The 17,516-nt window shown below is 36.0% G+C and overlaps 1 protein-coding gene across 5 annotated transcripts in view; it reads left to right on the forward strand.

Moving 5' to 3' along the window:
* GRM8 (glutamate metabotropic receptor 8) overlaps positions 1 to 17,516 on the forward strand; it is a 356,584-nt gene that overhangs the window by 149,730 nt on the left and 189,338 nt on the right. For all 5 annotated transcript variants that reach the window (XM_074870103.1, XM_074870101.1, XM_074870102.1 and 2 more), the window contains 3 exons: positions 9,263 to 9,398; positions 9,878 to 10,032; positions 11,211 to 11,348. In XM_074870103.1, the coding sequence (XP_074726204.1) occupies positions 9,263 to 9,398; positions 9,878 to 10,032; positions 11,211 to 11,348 (429 nt within the window). The remainder of the gene's footprint in view (positions 1 to 9,262; positions 9,399 to 9,877; positions 10,033 to 11,210; positions 11,349 to 17,516) is intronic.

Raw genomic sequence — 17,516 nt, forward strand, 5'->3', positions numbered from 1 at the left:
GTGAATCTCTATTATATCTGCTTTCTGAGGATTAGATTTACCTACAAGATTCCCTGTCAGAAGTTATCCTTTCTTGATTTTCATTAAAAATTTGGGCTTATAATTTCATGTAGAGAAAACCATAGGATTCTCTTTTCCCAGTTTAAGACAAAGCTTAGCTGACCATTATTTTGTTTTACTTCAAATTTGAGACTATTTTTTGAATGTCACCTTCAAGCTCAAACATAAGTAATGAAACTCAGACTTATCTTCATATCAAAGTTAATTAAGTCTTTACATGCAAACTATTTTGATAGCTCAGATTCTGAGAAAATAAATATTTGGTGACTAGAGATAACCTAAGCTAAATAACATATGCTTAATTTTAAGAACAGTTCCCTGATACTAGACCGTTTGGTTAAAGGAATACATAAAGAAAGATGGAAATAATTGTTTTTGCCACCAACATTCTGGAAGATAACAAAAAGCAGAAAGGAATTTTTTTTTTAAATCCAGTGGTTACAAGAAATCTGTGGCTATTTTATGACCAGAATAAGATCGTCTTCACTTATAAAAGCAGACCAAAAAGTTTCAGAATGAGAACATTAATCACTGCTGCTGTTTTTCTTAGAAGGCATGATTAAGAGTCAGGCTCTGCTGCCTGTATACAGCATTTAAGTGCAAAAGAGGTGACTGAAGGCAATCTCTGAACACCACGATAGCAGTAAGAAGCATAAAGGGAAAAATAGGACACCAGCCTACCATTAAAATTAGGCAGTCTAGGACAGCTTAACTGAAAACAGTCTTTTATATCACTGATAAAGTATTTAAAATAAACAGGGCAGGGTGTGGAATAAAAAAATATTAAACTGAAGATCCCCATGGGGAACAAATTATCCTAAAAGAGGAAAGATTATATTTCTTTAGAAATAACTGTTTTTACAAAATCCAGCCCTTCTTGTGGTGGAGTTTCTTTTCCTGCCTAAACATAATTATAAGGAATGTTATAAGCTCCTGTATAATCTTCATGATACTGAATACACCCATTGGGGATTGTGACTTGTGACTGTTCACTGGCTGTACTGGGATGTGAACTGGTGATTTTTATGCCTGACCCACTGCTAGAGTCTTCTGAAACACCCATTTACATCTGAACTCCCTAAAACATCAAATCCAAATCTTTACTGCTACTCAGGCCCATTAGTACTAAGAATTTTAGAGAAATGGAGGAAAGAATAAGGGCCATATTCAAGCAAATTTACTTTCAGAGAAAAATATGTTAGGTAACCACAGGTCAGGGTTTGAGTTCACACTATTACTTTGTTAGAAATCAGAACTGATATTACTTTAAAAAAACAATTTGAAAATTTTTTAGAATTTAAGCATTTCTGAAATTTCTTTTCATAACCTGAGTTTTCCTGATCCTTATAAAACAAACAAAATAAAGAGGGTCTCCTTCCCTCATTTAGGGATGTACCTGGCATGTAGCCAGAAAACAGAAAATAACAGTATATTTCTTTTTTCATGTTATGCCTCTGCAAATTCTAAATCTACAAGTAGGAAGAACCATGTTTCCCCAGAAAGAGATATTCATACTGTGATGATAAAAAACAGAAATAGTTGTGAAAGCATTGCAACAGCTGACCAATAAATGTAAGTGGAGACCAATTTCAATTAATTCTTTTGGCCACAGATTGTTTTGAAGTTTGACTAAGCATCCCATGTCCTTTATGAACTAGTTATACAGTGGTTCACTGCTGAGAGGAAAAGTCCTCTCTCATAACCTTCCAGAATTCATTCTTTTCAGGCATTTTTTTTTCTGGGTATGTGATTTTTACCCATTCAGAAACATCTCTACTACAGATGAAATTTCTTTTAGCCTCTCACTTTCACAACTGTGAAAGTTGGCTTTCATTTACACAAATAGCACTAAAAAATCAAAGGATGAAAAATGTGGTGTTCGTGTTTTGGTTTTTTTTTTAAACCTGAAAAAAAAAAAAAGAAAATCAGATATGGTGATGGTGAGAATATCTCTTGTGGTTTTTTTCTGTCAGGTGCTGGTGTTAATGGAAGGTGTAGTGGTACATTTGGAACTGTTTCTTCTGGGGGAAAAAAAAAAAAATTTTTTTACTGCTCAGAATGGAAGTATAAAATAACAGATCTCTCTTGCTTCATGTCATCTTAGAGATAGACTCTGATGACTGAAGCCAATAAGCAGCGGTCTCATATGGAGCCAGAGCTGTTTTTTTCCTTTCTTCCTTTTCTATTTTAGAATTAACATCTGCTTTGCCCATGATGTAAGTATCTGTGTGAGCGCATGTGTTTGTGAAATATGCATGGCTGCATGCCTATGAACACATATAAGAATGTAAAAAAAAGGTTTAAAAGGAATGGGTGAATTGTATTTATCAGAATGTTTTGTATTTTTTCATGGTTTTACTGAATGCCTTCTAAGTTTTGTGTTTTGGTTTGTTTTTTTTTTTTTTTTTTTTTTTAAGAGTGAATAAAAGGAAGACCCAGCAAAAAACATTGCTGAAAGGCCTTTTCTAAAACACTAAAATAAATGAGAGACTGATCTCTTAAAGGCTGTTAGTTTAGAGTAGAAAAGCTCATGACTGTAGCAAACATGCTAGTGAAAAAGCATTGACCTCCCTGTGCAATAAAAACATCTTTGTCATAAATATTAAGGGATTTTGAGAAAATGCATTTTACTTAAATAAAGGAAAAAAGACACCGATGTATGGGCTCAAACTGAAGAATGTTTTTGTTTATTAAAAGATTATAACAAAATCTCTCATTGTCCATTATGCATCAGTGTATTGGATACTACGTGCCACTTTTGTCCATTCAGTGAAGTATTATTTAGGGTTTTTTTAGATAATTTTCTTTCTGTTACCTTACATCAAAAAGTGTTGTCCCTATTGGCTGAAGAATTAACTGCCTCTGCAAGAGTAAGTGAATTGTTTGCTGAGGTATTTGGTGAGCTTCTGAGGAGATGAAAAACCACAAGAGTTTAGGATATTTCCATACTGCAGTTAGTTGGTGACTGCAACAAAGGAGGTATACTGGAATGAGATGTTATTAATTAGATTTGGACATGAATAGCAATGCAGATTCCATGGCATGGACTTCAGCACAGAGTCTGCAGAAGGCTCAGGTTCTTATTCACAAGGCTAAGCTACCCTGACGTCCATATAGCTACATTGGTGATCATATGGTTTCTTGGGGTAGTTAAGTGAAGGTAGCTGTGGAAAGAATGCATAGCTGCATTCAGACCTCCCAGCTACAGTACTTTGGCATTAAGGAGACTTTTCCGTTTTGAAGAATTATTTCTTGAGAAATTTGATCTTCAACTTGTAATTATACCATCCTAGGTGTCACTACCTGTTGACACATACTGTAGAAAATCATTAAGGGCATCTAGGTATACACAAGAGGATGGCAGCAAGTTGGTTATAGTTGAAATAATAATTCCAAAAAATTCCTGATTGTCAGCATCAGTGAAATTCCCACACAGAACAGTCATTTACCTTATTTTTCTTGAACATTCAGATTTCTTAGCATCCAGTTTTATCAAATAATGAACTGTCTGATTAAAAATAATGAGGGATTCAATAAGTCACAAGGCTATCCTGGTTTTTGTCAACAGAACTTGAGTGTGGAGCATCTTGTTGCTTTTAATATCTTCAACAGTCTTCATGCTGAACTAGGTTCCTGGCAATTGGAACAGACTTTCAATATAACCAGGTGTAGATTTTCTAGACTTTCAATATAACCAGGGGAAGGATTGGAAGAGGAGAAGAAATGCAATTGTCTAGTTTTCCTCATGTTCTCTTGCATCATATGATACTGTCAGAAGTGTGCAGTCTCCTGTCAGAGGCTTTATCTGCCTGTGACAGCACCTTGTGTACCTCACAGGAGAGTTTCTTACTCAGGCTTCTTCTGAGTCTCTCATATCTGTTCCCTTAGTTGGAATAAGAATGTCTCTGCCGTCACATATTTCTGTAATGTCTTTTGGAAACTTTCCAGAGGCCTGCATTAAAATTTTCTTGGCCTAGTGACCTATCACATATAATTCAACTTAAAAAAAGAGAATGTATACTTGAATGCAGCTGAGAAGGTTCTGCCAGGTAGGACTGAGTCCCAGATGTGCTCTGAGTATTTGTCTTGAGCGTTTTCAGAAACAATATGATTTGCAATGAAGCTGCCATGAAATAATTGGCTTGCAATGATGTATACTGAGTCAGCTGAGGTATGCCTCCTTATGCTAAGAAGTAGATAGCTTGTCAAAGTAAGCGCATAGGGTCATCCCTTCCCCTTTTACACTGTTAAGGCTAGTTATATACATGGGGAGATGAAATACTTTAGAAGGTCAGCTGGTTCTGAGTAGTATAGTTGTGGTCCCAACATTGAACACAGTTGAACTGAAAACTGTCTTCAGCTTTTTTGATACAAAGAGAGTGCCCTTTCCTGTGTATCCTAGTTGGATAATGTAGTGCTGGATCCTAGCGGGGATAGGAGAAAATATGGCCCTTGTATTTACATTTAGCTTCATCTTTCAGTCTTTGCTTCAGGAAATTCATTTGTTAGTGCAAGTTTTCTACCAAGTCTGCTTGCTATTTTCCAAATACACATTCAGCATCACTTCTGACACCCACCTCCGCATACCTGAGTATTTAATGGTTTACAATTAGCATGCCATCTTGTGACTTCAGAACCCACGAGAGCTAAAATGAATATTTATCATTATAAAATCACCATAAGTTTAACCACCAGAATGATTCAGGTACTACAATTTCCTTTTATTTTATTTTTTCACTGGTAGAATCATAGTTGTAAGAGTACAGAAAGAAAGGAAGAAGCTCATTGATCCAGCATGCTGATAATATCTTCAAAATCTACCAGTTTTTTGTTTGGTAATAACCTATTTCCCAGAAGCTGTGTTATACAGAGTGCTTGTAAGCAACCCAAGCCTAACATGGAACAATTTGTTTAAGATGTGGTTTTTATCACAATGGAGAAAACAACTCAAAAACATGTTATTGTAGATCAGGTCTGGTTGTGTCCCCATAGTAAATGCACGAGTTACCAGCTACTAACCATGGTGCAGAGTGGTTGGACTGAGCCCCTGATTATGAGTGAGGTAGCTTCTGCTATGAGCCTGATTTCCAGATCCCACCTCTGCTCTCCTCTTCATCATCCCCTGGACCCAGGTGCTGAATATCACACTTGATAGCTGTTAGAAGACAAATGGATACTTATAATCACTGACACATTGCAGTTCATATTAACTGTTTTACTCCTCAAATCAAGCTCTAGGATGACCGAGTACAACCTTAGTTTTACAGATCTGAGAGCAGATAAAAGAGGCTTAGCAGAGTTTGGTGCTAAGACTTTTTTTTTTTTTTTTCCCCAGAGTAGTTGAAGAACTACTTTCCATCAATATCATCTTAATGTCTTTGAAATGTGTGACAGATGCAAACCCTTAATTTCATCTCTTATGTCATATACGAGTTAGAAAATGGGTACAATAGGAGTGGGTACAATTACCGGTATCTGTTCCTAGTTGAGCTACGTGAAATGAGTCTATCTGACTGACTCCCTTCTTGGTCCCAACAACAGCTTTTAGTGCAGCCCTCTCTGAAGCCTGCTCATAAGTCTTTTTAATTGACTGGATTTGAACACAACATTTCCTTTTCAGTAAGAAGATAGTTAGCTCTCATTTCCTCATATAAATGTTAGATTAACCATAATTTTAGCCAAGGGAAATTTAAACCAATGTGGTTTTTTTAGGTACATCCCCAGACAATGAAGTATAACAAAACATGTTAGAAAACAGCAACAGGGACAAGCAGTCATCATGCCAAATCAGTCAGAAATGCTGACAGACTGAAACATATAGACACTATTTGTTCTTGTGATTCACAGCCATAAATCCTCCAGGGCATCAGGTGTCTGAACCATCTGCCCTTTGGCACCTCTGCAGCAAATGGTAAATCCATTGGTATCACGTACAAGACATCTGTTCTCAAACCCTGTTTGTTCTTGATTTGGGGAAATCTCTCTTTTGTTCACACTTCATAAGACCATCCTAACTATGGGCCTTAACATCTGTCTTTTTAGCACCTCTGCTAGCTATTTTGGATTATTCCTTACACAGTTTGCTGGCTCCTATGAATCCTTTTCCTCAACACTCATCTCTCTCTGTGTCTGGGCACTTAGCCCAGGCTCTAGATTTCAAAGGCAGCAGGATGCTGAGAGGTTAGACACCATAATGTTTTAAGTACCTTTGTGGATCTAGCATTTCTTCATTAGCTGAAAATTGATACTCTGTTATTTGTTTGAGCAACAGCTGTATATGCAATATATAGATACGGGTGTACACAAAGTGTTTTGTGTGTTGGAGATGGCTTACACAATTCATTATAAATGTAGCAACAAGCTGAAGTGCATTTTATTTTGTTCCGAGTAGTACTTAACGCATTCTTCAATGTAGAGATGCTAAGATGCACAGTACAGTCATGACTGAACTTGCTGCTGCAATGATGGAATGGTGTTTCTTCTACACCATTTCGACTGAAAATAGCTTTTTCAGATACTGCAGTTTTTCACTGCTTGATATCCATTCCACACAGACTGTAGATGGCTGTATATAGTGTATTATATATATGCATTTTGTAATATTTGCATTTGAGTTTTATGTGGAAAAACTGTTTTTTTCCTGAGGGCCATTGCATGAATAGAAATAGTTGAAAAATGCACTCTCAAAATTTATGAGGTAACAAATTATTCCTTTATGTAATTTTTTAGGATAGATTTTAATTTTTGTGCCTGAATGACTATGGGAACAGTTGAGAGCTTGACATTGTTTTTCAGTTTTTGTTTTTTAACAGTGAATTGCTGTTTGTTAAATTTACAGGATGTCTGTTAAATATTTCTCTTACATTTCAACCCTGTTAGTTAAAAGAGGTTGCTGTAAGGGACTTTTTGAGTGTCTTTCACAATAGTTTAATATCAGTTTAAACAGGCTAAACCTTTTCATAGTACAGTGTCCATCTTTTCGTTACTGGATTGTCAAAGATACCTGGTGAATATGAGGGTCACCTGCTATACTGGCTCATCTGTTGTTATTGGCAAATTAGCTGTCTGTCATGGGGAGCCAGGCTGCTCATAAAAATGTGAAGAAATGCATTGCCAGAAAAAGGCATTATATTCCATTTTAAAGCAGAGTAAATTATTTATGTTACATCTTTATACTATCTATAGATGACAAAAAAATGTGTACAAACAATTTTTTGTTAGAAATGGCAGATGTTCTGATTTGCAAATATTATTTCTTTCATGTAAAGCAGAGAAGAATTCAGGATAAATCTATATGGTACTATCCATCTCTCAATCTGATAAAATAATAATGTAACATCCCAAGAAATTTATGCATAGCTGAAAAAGGTGATATGTTTGCCCATGACTAAAACTGGCTGATTTAATTTGAAAGTTGTTGTTTTTATACTGGCAGTTGATAATTGCATGCTTCATTTATGCCATGTCTAAACTTGATTCCAACTTAGGATCTGCCTGTGCAGAGAACTACTGAGATCGATGGGATTCTGCAAAGGCAGAACAAAATTTGATGATGAATCCCCAGCATTTTACTAACTATAACATCTGAGTAAAAAAAAAAAAAAAATAAAAAGAGCTTTTATTTTTTTTTTAATTTTATTAAAACATACTTTTTGTTTGTTTGTTCTGCTTAAAGATTAAATACATTCAGTTTAAAATGCAAAAAAAACTTCTTCATGATGCTGTACATCCCAAGCTGCATCTGGCTGGACCTCTGTTTTCATTCAAATCCTATCACTGACAGTGTCTATCAACTTAATTGTGAAGTACTTTGGAAAAAACATGGTTGGCATTTTGATAGGGAGAACAAGAGTGTTGCAAAAGTTGGAAAGCCTCCCCATATACAACATAGCCATCTAACTGTGACTTTAGTTGTCCAATTACCTTTAATATGTAGTCATGTATATGCCCAAAAATATATTATACATCAGAAAATAAATACCAGGATTTATTAAAAATAGAACAACTCTTTTAAAACACATTCTTATTTTTACTTACAGTGAAGACAATCTTCAGTGTGGAAGTATTTAGATGCAGATTTGCAAAAATTATAATTTGCTTTGCCTTTGTCTAGTAACATGTCACTTTTTGTTAGAAATAAACATTTTCTCATTTTCTTAATTTTCTAGTTTTATTAATGATTAGATTCTCTGCAAGAGGCCCTTATTTTGGGAATAACAACAAGCAAGAGCAGGTATTGGTGAGAGTTAGGTGTAACAATGCAAATAAGGCAATAGTTCTTAAAGAGAAAGTAAAATAAACAAATCGCAATCACAGAAAGATTGCCTATGGTATAGGAAGTTGGTGCCAATCTGGACTCAGTGCTTCATGAAACAGTCTCAGGGAATTTTTCTCCTTGTCTCCTCTCCTGTCTGATAACAGGGTTGTAACTGGGAAGTAGAGGTTCTCCTGCATATGAAAGCCATTAGAAATCACTGAGTTTCTGCAGAAATTTGTTCATTTTTGCAGGACAGGGAAAATGTAAAGATTTCAGTTAGCACTTTCTGTCAGGAAGACATATAAATATAATCTCTGAGTTTGTGTTCATTTGCTGATTAGTAATTTAGAATTTTCAATGACAACCCAAACCTCTTAAATAATTAAGACAACTTAATTAAGAATGTCATAATAACAATTGTAAGTGATCTTTATGTATTCATTCATAAAAGAATATTTCAGGTTCTCTACTTGATTCTGTAACCACAGCATTTATTGTTAACCTTATACTCTCTGATGAAAAAGCAGAGGTGCATGATAGTACCTGATACTGAAGAACCACATTATGAACATAAGATAATGGTCAAATTGTGGTTCCATGGTTAAATGCAATCCTGTGGCAAGGCTGGGTTCTCAGATGCCACAGTTTGGGGTAGGTCTGTGGAATTCTGTCCAGCTAAGTCATAGTATGATGCTTGAGGGGCTGACTCAGGATGTTGTTTTAAATTTTATATAAAACATAAAATAACAGGTAACTTAGTTGAACTCTATAATGCAGCATTAAGTGTGTAAATTTGTACGGTGTATATTTCAAAATACATGGTTGCATTGCCTTATCTCAGATTAGCATCTTGTTTTCTTTGCCTACCTGGTTAGCTATGGATTATCTAAAGTGTAGATATTTAATGTGTTAAAATTATTTTTTTTTCCTTTTAATTATTCTCAGGAGGTGTTTGTATTGCTCAGTCACTCAAAATCCCTCGGGAACCAAGACCAGGAGAATTTGAAAAGATCATCAAGCGCTTGTTGGAAACTCCAAATGCTCGAGCAGTGATCATGTTTGCGAATGAAGATGATATTAGGTGCCTGTTTCCTAATTTTGTGTGTTAAAGATGTTCTCTCTTCACGGACATACGCAGTTGGCTGGTACAGACTAGAGTAGCACAGGAGGTTTCGGTTTCAATATCATGTAAAAATTCTTGGAAATCTGGTGATAAGAAATTGAGTTGCAATTACACAGTGTGCTGGTCCTTTATTCTGTGGAGAGCTGACGTTCCTAGTTTCTAAGAGTGCAGCTCCAATAGATTGTTATTTGGTGACTGAAAAGGAAGAAACCAATAAGAATGCTAGAAAAATATGGCTAAAGGTGAAGCAAATTAGCTTGGTCATTACTGTATCTTGAGTTCACTACAGCTGTTGTTGAATGTGCTTTAGACTGTGAAAACTATTGACTGATTGGTTGGTGTGAGCTTATTTATGCATAGCCAAAATTAATGCTGGGGATCCTCAAGTTCTTTGTAAATGCAGTTTGTTTAATTAGTGATTTGTTGTTTATTTGCAGGCGAATACTGGAAGCAGCCAAAAAAGCTAATCAATCTGGACATTTCCTCTGGATTGGCTCAGATAGTTGGGGGTCAAAAATTTCACCGGTTCAGCAGCAGGAGGAAATTGCGGAAGGAGCAGTAACCATTCTGCCTAAAAGAACATCAATAGATGGTAGGAATGCACGTGACACAAACCCCTCATTTTCTGGCAATGTTCAAGCACCCTATCTCTCTTTATAAAAACTAATTAAAAAATCCTGTAGTCCTTGATTACAGGGAAGTCAGGGAAAACTTTCCATCTAAGTAACTTGAGCTGGCCTGATCCCATATTCATTTAATATCTCTGTTGAGATGAGGAGACAATGAATCTGCAATTAGGCAATCTTATAATTATCTAATAACGAGAACATGTGTTGTGGAGAGCATCCTACCCATAGCCTGGTGGTTCTTTGGGACAAAAACGGAGTGTATTGGATGTATGATAATTAGCTCATTCGCCTGAGTGGAGATCAGTCTAGGCTATGCTTTCCTCTGCCCAAACATAGCTTAAGAAGCCACGATATTAACAAAGTTTCTGACTTGGTGGATGAAGTGGAAGTTGTTGATTTGAATCACCTTATTCCCAGGTGGGTACCGGACATAGTAACATCTCTTACTGTCTGGCCAAGTGCTCTAAACTGGTAAATGATTAGAAAAAATGAGAACCGTTGATGCTACTTGGAGAGTTTAGCCACATGGAGCTTAATTCAGATGGTTTGTGTTAGTCATGATTTCATTATGGCTGCTGGGTTGTAGGGGTAAGGCTGATGCAGAATCGGATCAGGCTTGAGCATGAGCCTTTAGTTTCTCAACTGGGGTCATTACACATATCAATAGAATTATACGTGTCCTGGAAGCCCTCTGGTTCAACAGAGAGGTACCTTGTGATTTTAGGTGGCCTTGAATGAAATTTATTTGGATCATAGTCTGTGACTAAGTAGTGATTATAGTTTTTCTAACTTCTTGCAGGTATCCAATTTTTTATTTGGGTCATCTATGTATTAAAAATTAAGCTATTTTCCTATCTATCTGAATTACATTTTTTTTAGTTATAGAATTCTGCTGGAGCGTTAGAGATTCTTTAACTGCTGCAGGTATTCAAAAAAATCTACAGCGAATATGGGATAATAACAAATATACTATTTTTTTAATCCTTAGATACTACTATGTTCATATAGTATCTTATATTAATAGTTTGTACCTGAAACATTTTCTTGTTCTGATATTTATACAAAATCTGTTATTGTCTTTAAATTATTATTTTTGTCCTGTATCATATTTTAATGCTTCTTTCACTTCTCTTAAATGTAGGATTTGATAGATATTTTCGGAGCCGAACACTTGCTAACAATCGAAGAAATGTCTGGTTTGCAGAATTTTGGGAGGAGAACTTTGGATGCAAGTTAGGATCACATGGAAAAAGAAATAGCAATATCAAGAAATGCACAGGTAACTGTGAAAGTAAAACATTATGTATCAGTTGTTTATTGGAGTGCAGGGAAGGAGCTGCTTTCTTTTCATTATTCTTCTGGCTCCCTTCAGTTCTCTAATACATATTATTGTGTTGAAAGAAGTGTGACATTTTTTCTCAGACCTGAAGAAAAAATTAATGAACAATGTTTGAGAAAGTTAGTAGTTAATTTGCACAAATCCAGTGATGGTACAGATTTTGTTAAAGACCCATGGCTGTGGTTCAGTTCCATTCATGTTTTCAATGACCTCCTCTCTCACCCCATCTGTAGTTGTCAATATAATTTTTTTTTACTGAATGGACACATCACAGTAATTCTCATATTGTTATCCTGAAGTATATACAGAGAAAATTAAATTTCTGTTTAAACTGTTGAGGTCTTGATGATAGGTTAAGTCATGAACTCCTTATTTAGTTTACAAACTGTGTTTGAAAATGGAGTAAAAATCAAATCAATATGTTCTTATTACTTGTCATGTGAAAAGAACAGGATTCTATATCATATTATAAAGCTGGAAGTCTCTATGAAGTTTGAGCTATGTAACTGGCACTGGTGTTCTCAAACCTGCTTGCTCAGGCATCATACCCAGACACAACTCTCATGACAGCTAATGTAGCTGTTGCATCAGTAGCTCCAAGTTTCATCTCCCCTATGAGATGTTGACTTTCTGCTGTCCCTTGCAAAGTTTATTACAAGAGTGTTACCTTTAGTCTTCTGTGACTACAGAAGACTGTTTATGTTACTTTTTGTGTAGATAGTTTTTGTCGAATGTCAAGGCTCCCAGTGTAATTTTCTTAATTACTGCCACCATCCCCAGGATTACTCGTAGTGACCACCATGTTTGTGAATAGTGTCAGCAATAATACCCAATTTTCTGCACTACAAACATAAGTCATCGATATGCCTTGATTTTCCTGGAAGTGTTTTCTTTCACCAAATAATATTTTCCACATGGAACATGAACATTGTTGTTCATTTGCTGTTCCAAGATTCCTGGCTGCCTGGTGACACTGTCATGCAGCCTTTGTTATGGGGGCACGCTTCCAAAATTTCTGCAACCAAAAGTTGCACGCCAGCACCCCACTTCTCCTGGGTTTGTCAGATGGACATACTGTGCAGTCTCCAAGCACATGCGCCATTAGTCCTGCACTTCATGAACCATCAGATTTATTGTATGTGTACTGTGCCATCAATGCAAAGACTTACTGCACTGAGCTTTGCAATGCACAGATATATCTCACACAGAAATATGAGAGCCATGCATGCACTGTCTTATTTCAATGACTATGCCTTGTCTTCTGCCTTTTACCATATACTTCACAAAAAAAAAAAAGGATGATATTCAGTTCCTCACTGGGCTAAATGATAGTTTATTACTCTAATCCTTTACTCCTTGGCCTTGATTCATATAGCAGTAAGCCATGTCTGGGAAGGGATTATTTTGTTTTTATTATTTTAAGTGGAAAATAGATGCTTTTTTGAAGTTCTTCAGGTGGAATGAGAGCTATATGGCTGTAGTTTAGGAAGCTCTAGGTGTTACCACAGATGGTTATATGACTTGTCTCAGCCTCATCACATCTGTCAAATTGAATTACCAAGTGAAAAGTAGCGTATAAAATTCATAGGCTGTATCTTGATTGATTCAAAGTAATTTGCCATTTGAAATGGATATCCATATATTCTATGAAACAAAATTATGGTATGCTCTCTATGCCTGAAAACAAAAAGAAAACATATTTTCTGCACCCAGAAAGTCAACATAGTATCAAGGTATGGGATTAAGAAGTGGGCAGTTTCACATGAAGGTTGCACATGCATTTTCATCTGCAAGGCTATGAATTCTTCTGCAAGCAAGAGTACCTGTGAGTGATAGGACCCTTGACTAAAACCACTTAAAGGTGTCTTACTACAATAGAAAAGACACATGGACAGCAGCAGACCTGAAACAAACTGATGATTCATCATGATTCCTATGCTTATCTAACTCAAATTTAAAGGGTTGGATAACAAAAATAAGCAAAATATATTCCTTCTAAAGTGAACTGAAACAAGAGATGAGGGTGGAAGTTCAAAATAAACCTCCAGTGATTTAAAGAGAAATGCTAGGTGAATGAGAAATGCTAGGAGAATGCGGGAATGACACCCTCCCCACCCCCAAGTCTAGACCTTGAGAATCACAAATGGCATCTTCACCTACCCCAGTTCATTTGTCATGACCTCCTGTGCGCAAAAGAGAGTCAGCAATGGAGTCTTGGCTGGTTCTTCATACCACAGCCCTCAAAGCAGATGAGTCAGTCTACTAGAATCTTCTATGTATACTAAAGATTAAAGAGGAGAATATCCTGCCCATTAATTTATCTTTCTCTTGAAAGGCCAAAGATGTTACTTCATGGCCAAGTCTGCTCTGAAATAATGACTGTAAATGAAAGAAATGAATGAACCCTTGAATTTCAATAAGGATATAAGAGATGTTACATTTAACTGTTTATAAGTTAATATTGAAGACCTTGATCCTTGGCCTATCCCAGTTGCCCTTCCAAGTGGGTTTTCTCTGAAACTTTATGTGTACTTTCTCAGTCCTAAATTTCAGCTCAATTCTTAAAAGGAATGTATTCCCATCTCTAGTTCAGGACTTGAACTATTTATCCTAATTTTCCCATATTTCATCTGGGTGCTGCGGATAATAAGATCTTTTTTGTCTTTTGCCCCCCGGCCCAATTTGTATATCATGTCAATAGCTGGTGATACACTGAAAGAAATCCAAAAGCTTGAGGTAGCAGCCATAATCTGAAAATCTCCCTCTCCAAAGATACTAAAAGGCAAATTGATAGGTATAAAGTTTTCTCAGGCTTGAGATGTGTTTTGTTAAGCATTCCTGTTTATCTTAGCTAGGAGGTACTTGAATTTCTTTCTCATATGACATCTGTAATTCCCAACAACAACAAAACTGATATCCCTGTTCTCAATTTAGCTGTTATCTGCTCACAGCTTTAAATTTCTACTGCCTGCAGTCAGGATGCTACCAATCTAATCCAATTTCAAGCATTTTTTTCCTATGAAATTAGAAAATGCTTCATAGTGAAAGATACTTTTCTCTTTTCTTTTCTGTGTAAAATCAACAGTTTTTTTAGCACTGAAAGTCCTGAAAGGGATTTCCTCTCCTTGTTCAAGGTTAAGAATTACAAAAGGGCATATGGCTTCTTGCCCTCCTTCTGTTCTTATACATTACTAATTATTTTTGTCTAGTGTTGTGTAATGGCTTAAACAGTTTATTTAAAGAAAACTGCTATTTTAAAAGTTTAAAAATACTGTTTAATTGTGGTTGCTGTTGCTTCTTATTCCTGAAGGAATTTATGCTTTGGAGATACATAAAATAATGTTTCTTTTGAGTTTGTCTGAACGTTTGCTTTCTGATTTTTGCCAGTTTACAGAAAGCAATGATTCACTTAAACTTTGAAAAAGTAATTGCTTTGCCACTATTGATTTCCAGCTAGTTCTATGTATTTCTGAATGTGAGTGTACATTGATCAAATCATCAAGATTAGACTAGTTCATTGAAAAAAATTAGAGATTTTTTTTTGTTCCAACCTTTCTGAAGTTAAAAAAAAAATTAAATGGGGCCATTAACTTAGTAAACATGAAACAATAATTCAATGACTACCCTTAAACCTTTTGTAATTGGGGGAGGGGAAAGGCATTTGTGGAGAAAACTTGTTTGTCTTAATATAACAAATGGAAAAGAGTGGAGCAGTACAAGGATTGAACTGTCTGGAGAGGTTACCAGAAGCCTCACTTTACATATTTATTCAAGGTGCAGGTTTTCTATATTAAATAAAAAGATCTTTAGTGAGACATGAATCTTTCAGGGATCTTCAAACAGCCTTTCTTTAGCACTGGAACCTCTTTGTGAGAATGAGAAATGAGGAGATGAGAAGATTTTCATTAATCCCCAGCAGAAAACTGTACAGACAGAAACAGCATTCATGCTTTGAGTACCTTCATTCTTCAAGAGGAAGGGCTTGCACCATGGTTGTGGAGATGGCAGAGATGATATGCCTCTTGCTCTACTTTAAATATAACATCCTGGAGAATTTTCCCATACCCTCAGCTTCCTGCTTGAGTCAATTGGTGGGCCAGGTTTTTGGTAGCTGAAGATTAAGCATTACTTAGAAACACTGTGGACAGACCACATTTATTCCTGGTGTTAACTCCAGCTCTTGGTTGTTGAGCTATTAATTGTCAGTCCTATCTTAAGGTATGTTTCTAGACCTTGTGTTTCTTAAGAAATGTACAAAAGTATGAATACAAAGATCTGAAAATGAAACAAAGATATCCCAGCGTACTCTGTGCATCGAATTGTGGGGCTGACAATATGCACCATTACTCTTTCAGAAGACCAAAACACAGTAATAGAAAAAGAAAGCAGCATTAATGATGAAGAGTAAGAATTAAATTAAATGTACTCAGATTTGCTTCCACTAACCTTGCAGAATGTTAATATTTGATTTCATTCTAACAAAAAAATCTGAAGTCCTCTTTGCATATGTATGTGTGTGTACACATATAGGTATTTGCATGCATAAGCAGATAGAAATCTAACATGAAGTAAAGTTGCTTACTGTATCATGTTTTAATGTTGTCATGACCCAGACTGGAAGCCCAGAGAGTTGCAATGGTTCTGTGATCCCCTTGGGTTGAATTAAGGTGAAATGACACCAAACGACCGGTTAAAATGTTTTACTTGTAGTAGAAAACAATTTAAACTTGGAAAAGGATAATAAGCAATGTGGTCTCTTATAAATCTATAAGAAAGAAAACAAAGGAAAGGAAAGAAGAAAAAAAGAAGAGAAAGAGAGTCAAATCTCTATCACCACCCCTGGATCCAGCATTGTCTCAGGTCTGGTAGTCTTGGGTGGTGGGTGCACACACAGCAAAGGTTTTTGTCACCTTTTAAGTTCATCTTATCAGCTGATTAGCATACTAGATAAAGAGAGGCAGGTATTCCATGAACTCATTTCCATGAGAGATGGGCAAAAGGTGGAGCATGGGTTCTGCGCATTCGTTGTGGGGGGAATGGGTTACTTTAACTCTTCTGTCCAATTGAGTTGGTGGTTGTGATCTCCCCCTACCACCTTTACCTTTTCCTCAGTTTTTATTTCTTGAACAGTTATCCAGTCATTAGCTCCATCTGGTGTTGGTTGTTTATCTTTCTTACCACTCTTTTAGCTCTTCTTTGAGACTATAGTAAATTAAAGTGTAGGCCTTAACCTGAACATATGGTTTTACTGAGTCTACATCTCCTCCCTTCAAGGCTTATCTAAGGAATTTGGTTATACAACTGCAAGGGAGCAGAGCCATGCACCCTTTGTTACACCCTCTGCTTCCCTAGGCAGATAATTCATTCTTAGACTAATCACAAAGGCCACAATTTATCCTTGAGGTTTTCTGTGTTGATGAATGTTTGAGGCATTACTTCCTTCAGTTCCTTACAAATGTGTACAATGGTAGCCTCAAATTCAAATCTGACATAAGAAGATACAGTTCCATTGAGATTTGTTCTGGATTTTCCCCATAGCAACCCTTCAAGGCATGCATTTATCATAGTATTTACAGTCTTTGAACAGCAAAATGTGGCTCTTTAATAAAACCTCAACTAAAACATTAAGTAAAAAAGCTCCTTCATGCACATCCCTACAAGAAGTAGTCGCTCCCCCTGTTTTGTATGGTTAGCGTTTTAACTACTCTGCAAAGCTAATCAGCCTTTAACTGCCTATAATGACTGACTACACTGCTAAAAATAAAGATGGACAAGTTTCCGAAAGCATATAGAGACCTGTGTAAATTAGTCTAATTTCAATTTGCTCTATCAAACTGAACTATTTGTTTCACTGAAAAAAAATCAAAGTGCAGTATAATAGACATCATGCATACCTAGGAACATTACAGATACATTATTATTTTCTCTTAACTAACTTCTGAAAATACAATTGCACCTAAAACTATTAATAGAAAGAAGTAGATTTACTCGTGTATGCAGCCACATTCTGAAAAATTTATAGAACAGATTGAAAAGTTCAGTAGCAGAATATGAATCTTGCAGAGGTACAGTGCATTGGTCTTTAGTTTGAGTAATGGTTCCATTACC

The sequence above is a fragment of the Strix uralensis genome, chromosome 5 (assembly GCF_047716275.1).
Source record: "Strix uralensis isolate ZFMK-TIS-50842 chromosome 5, bStrUra1, whole genome shotgun sequence".
NCBI classification, from domain to species: Eukaryota; Metazoa; Chordata; class Aves; order Strigiformes; family Strigidae; genus Strix; species Strix uralensis.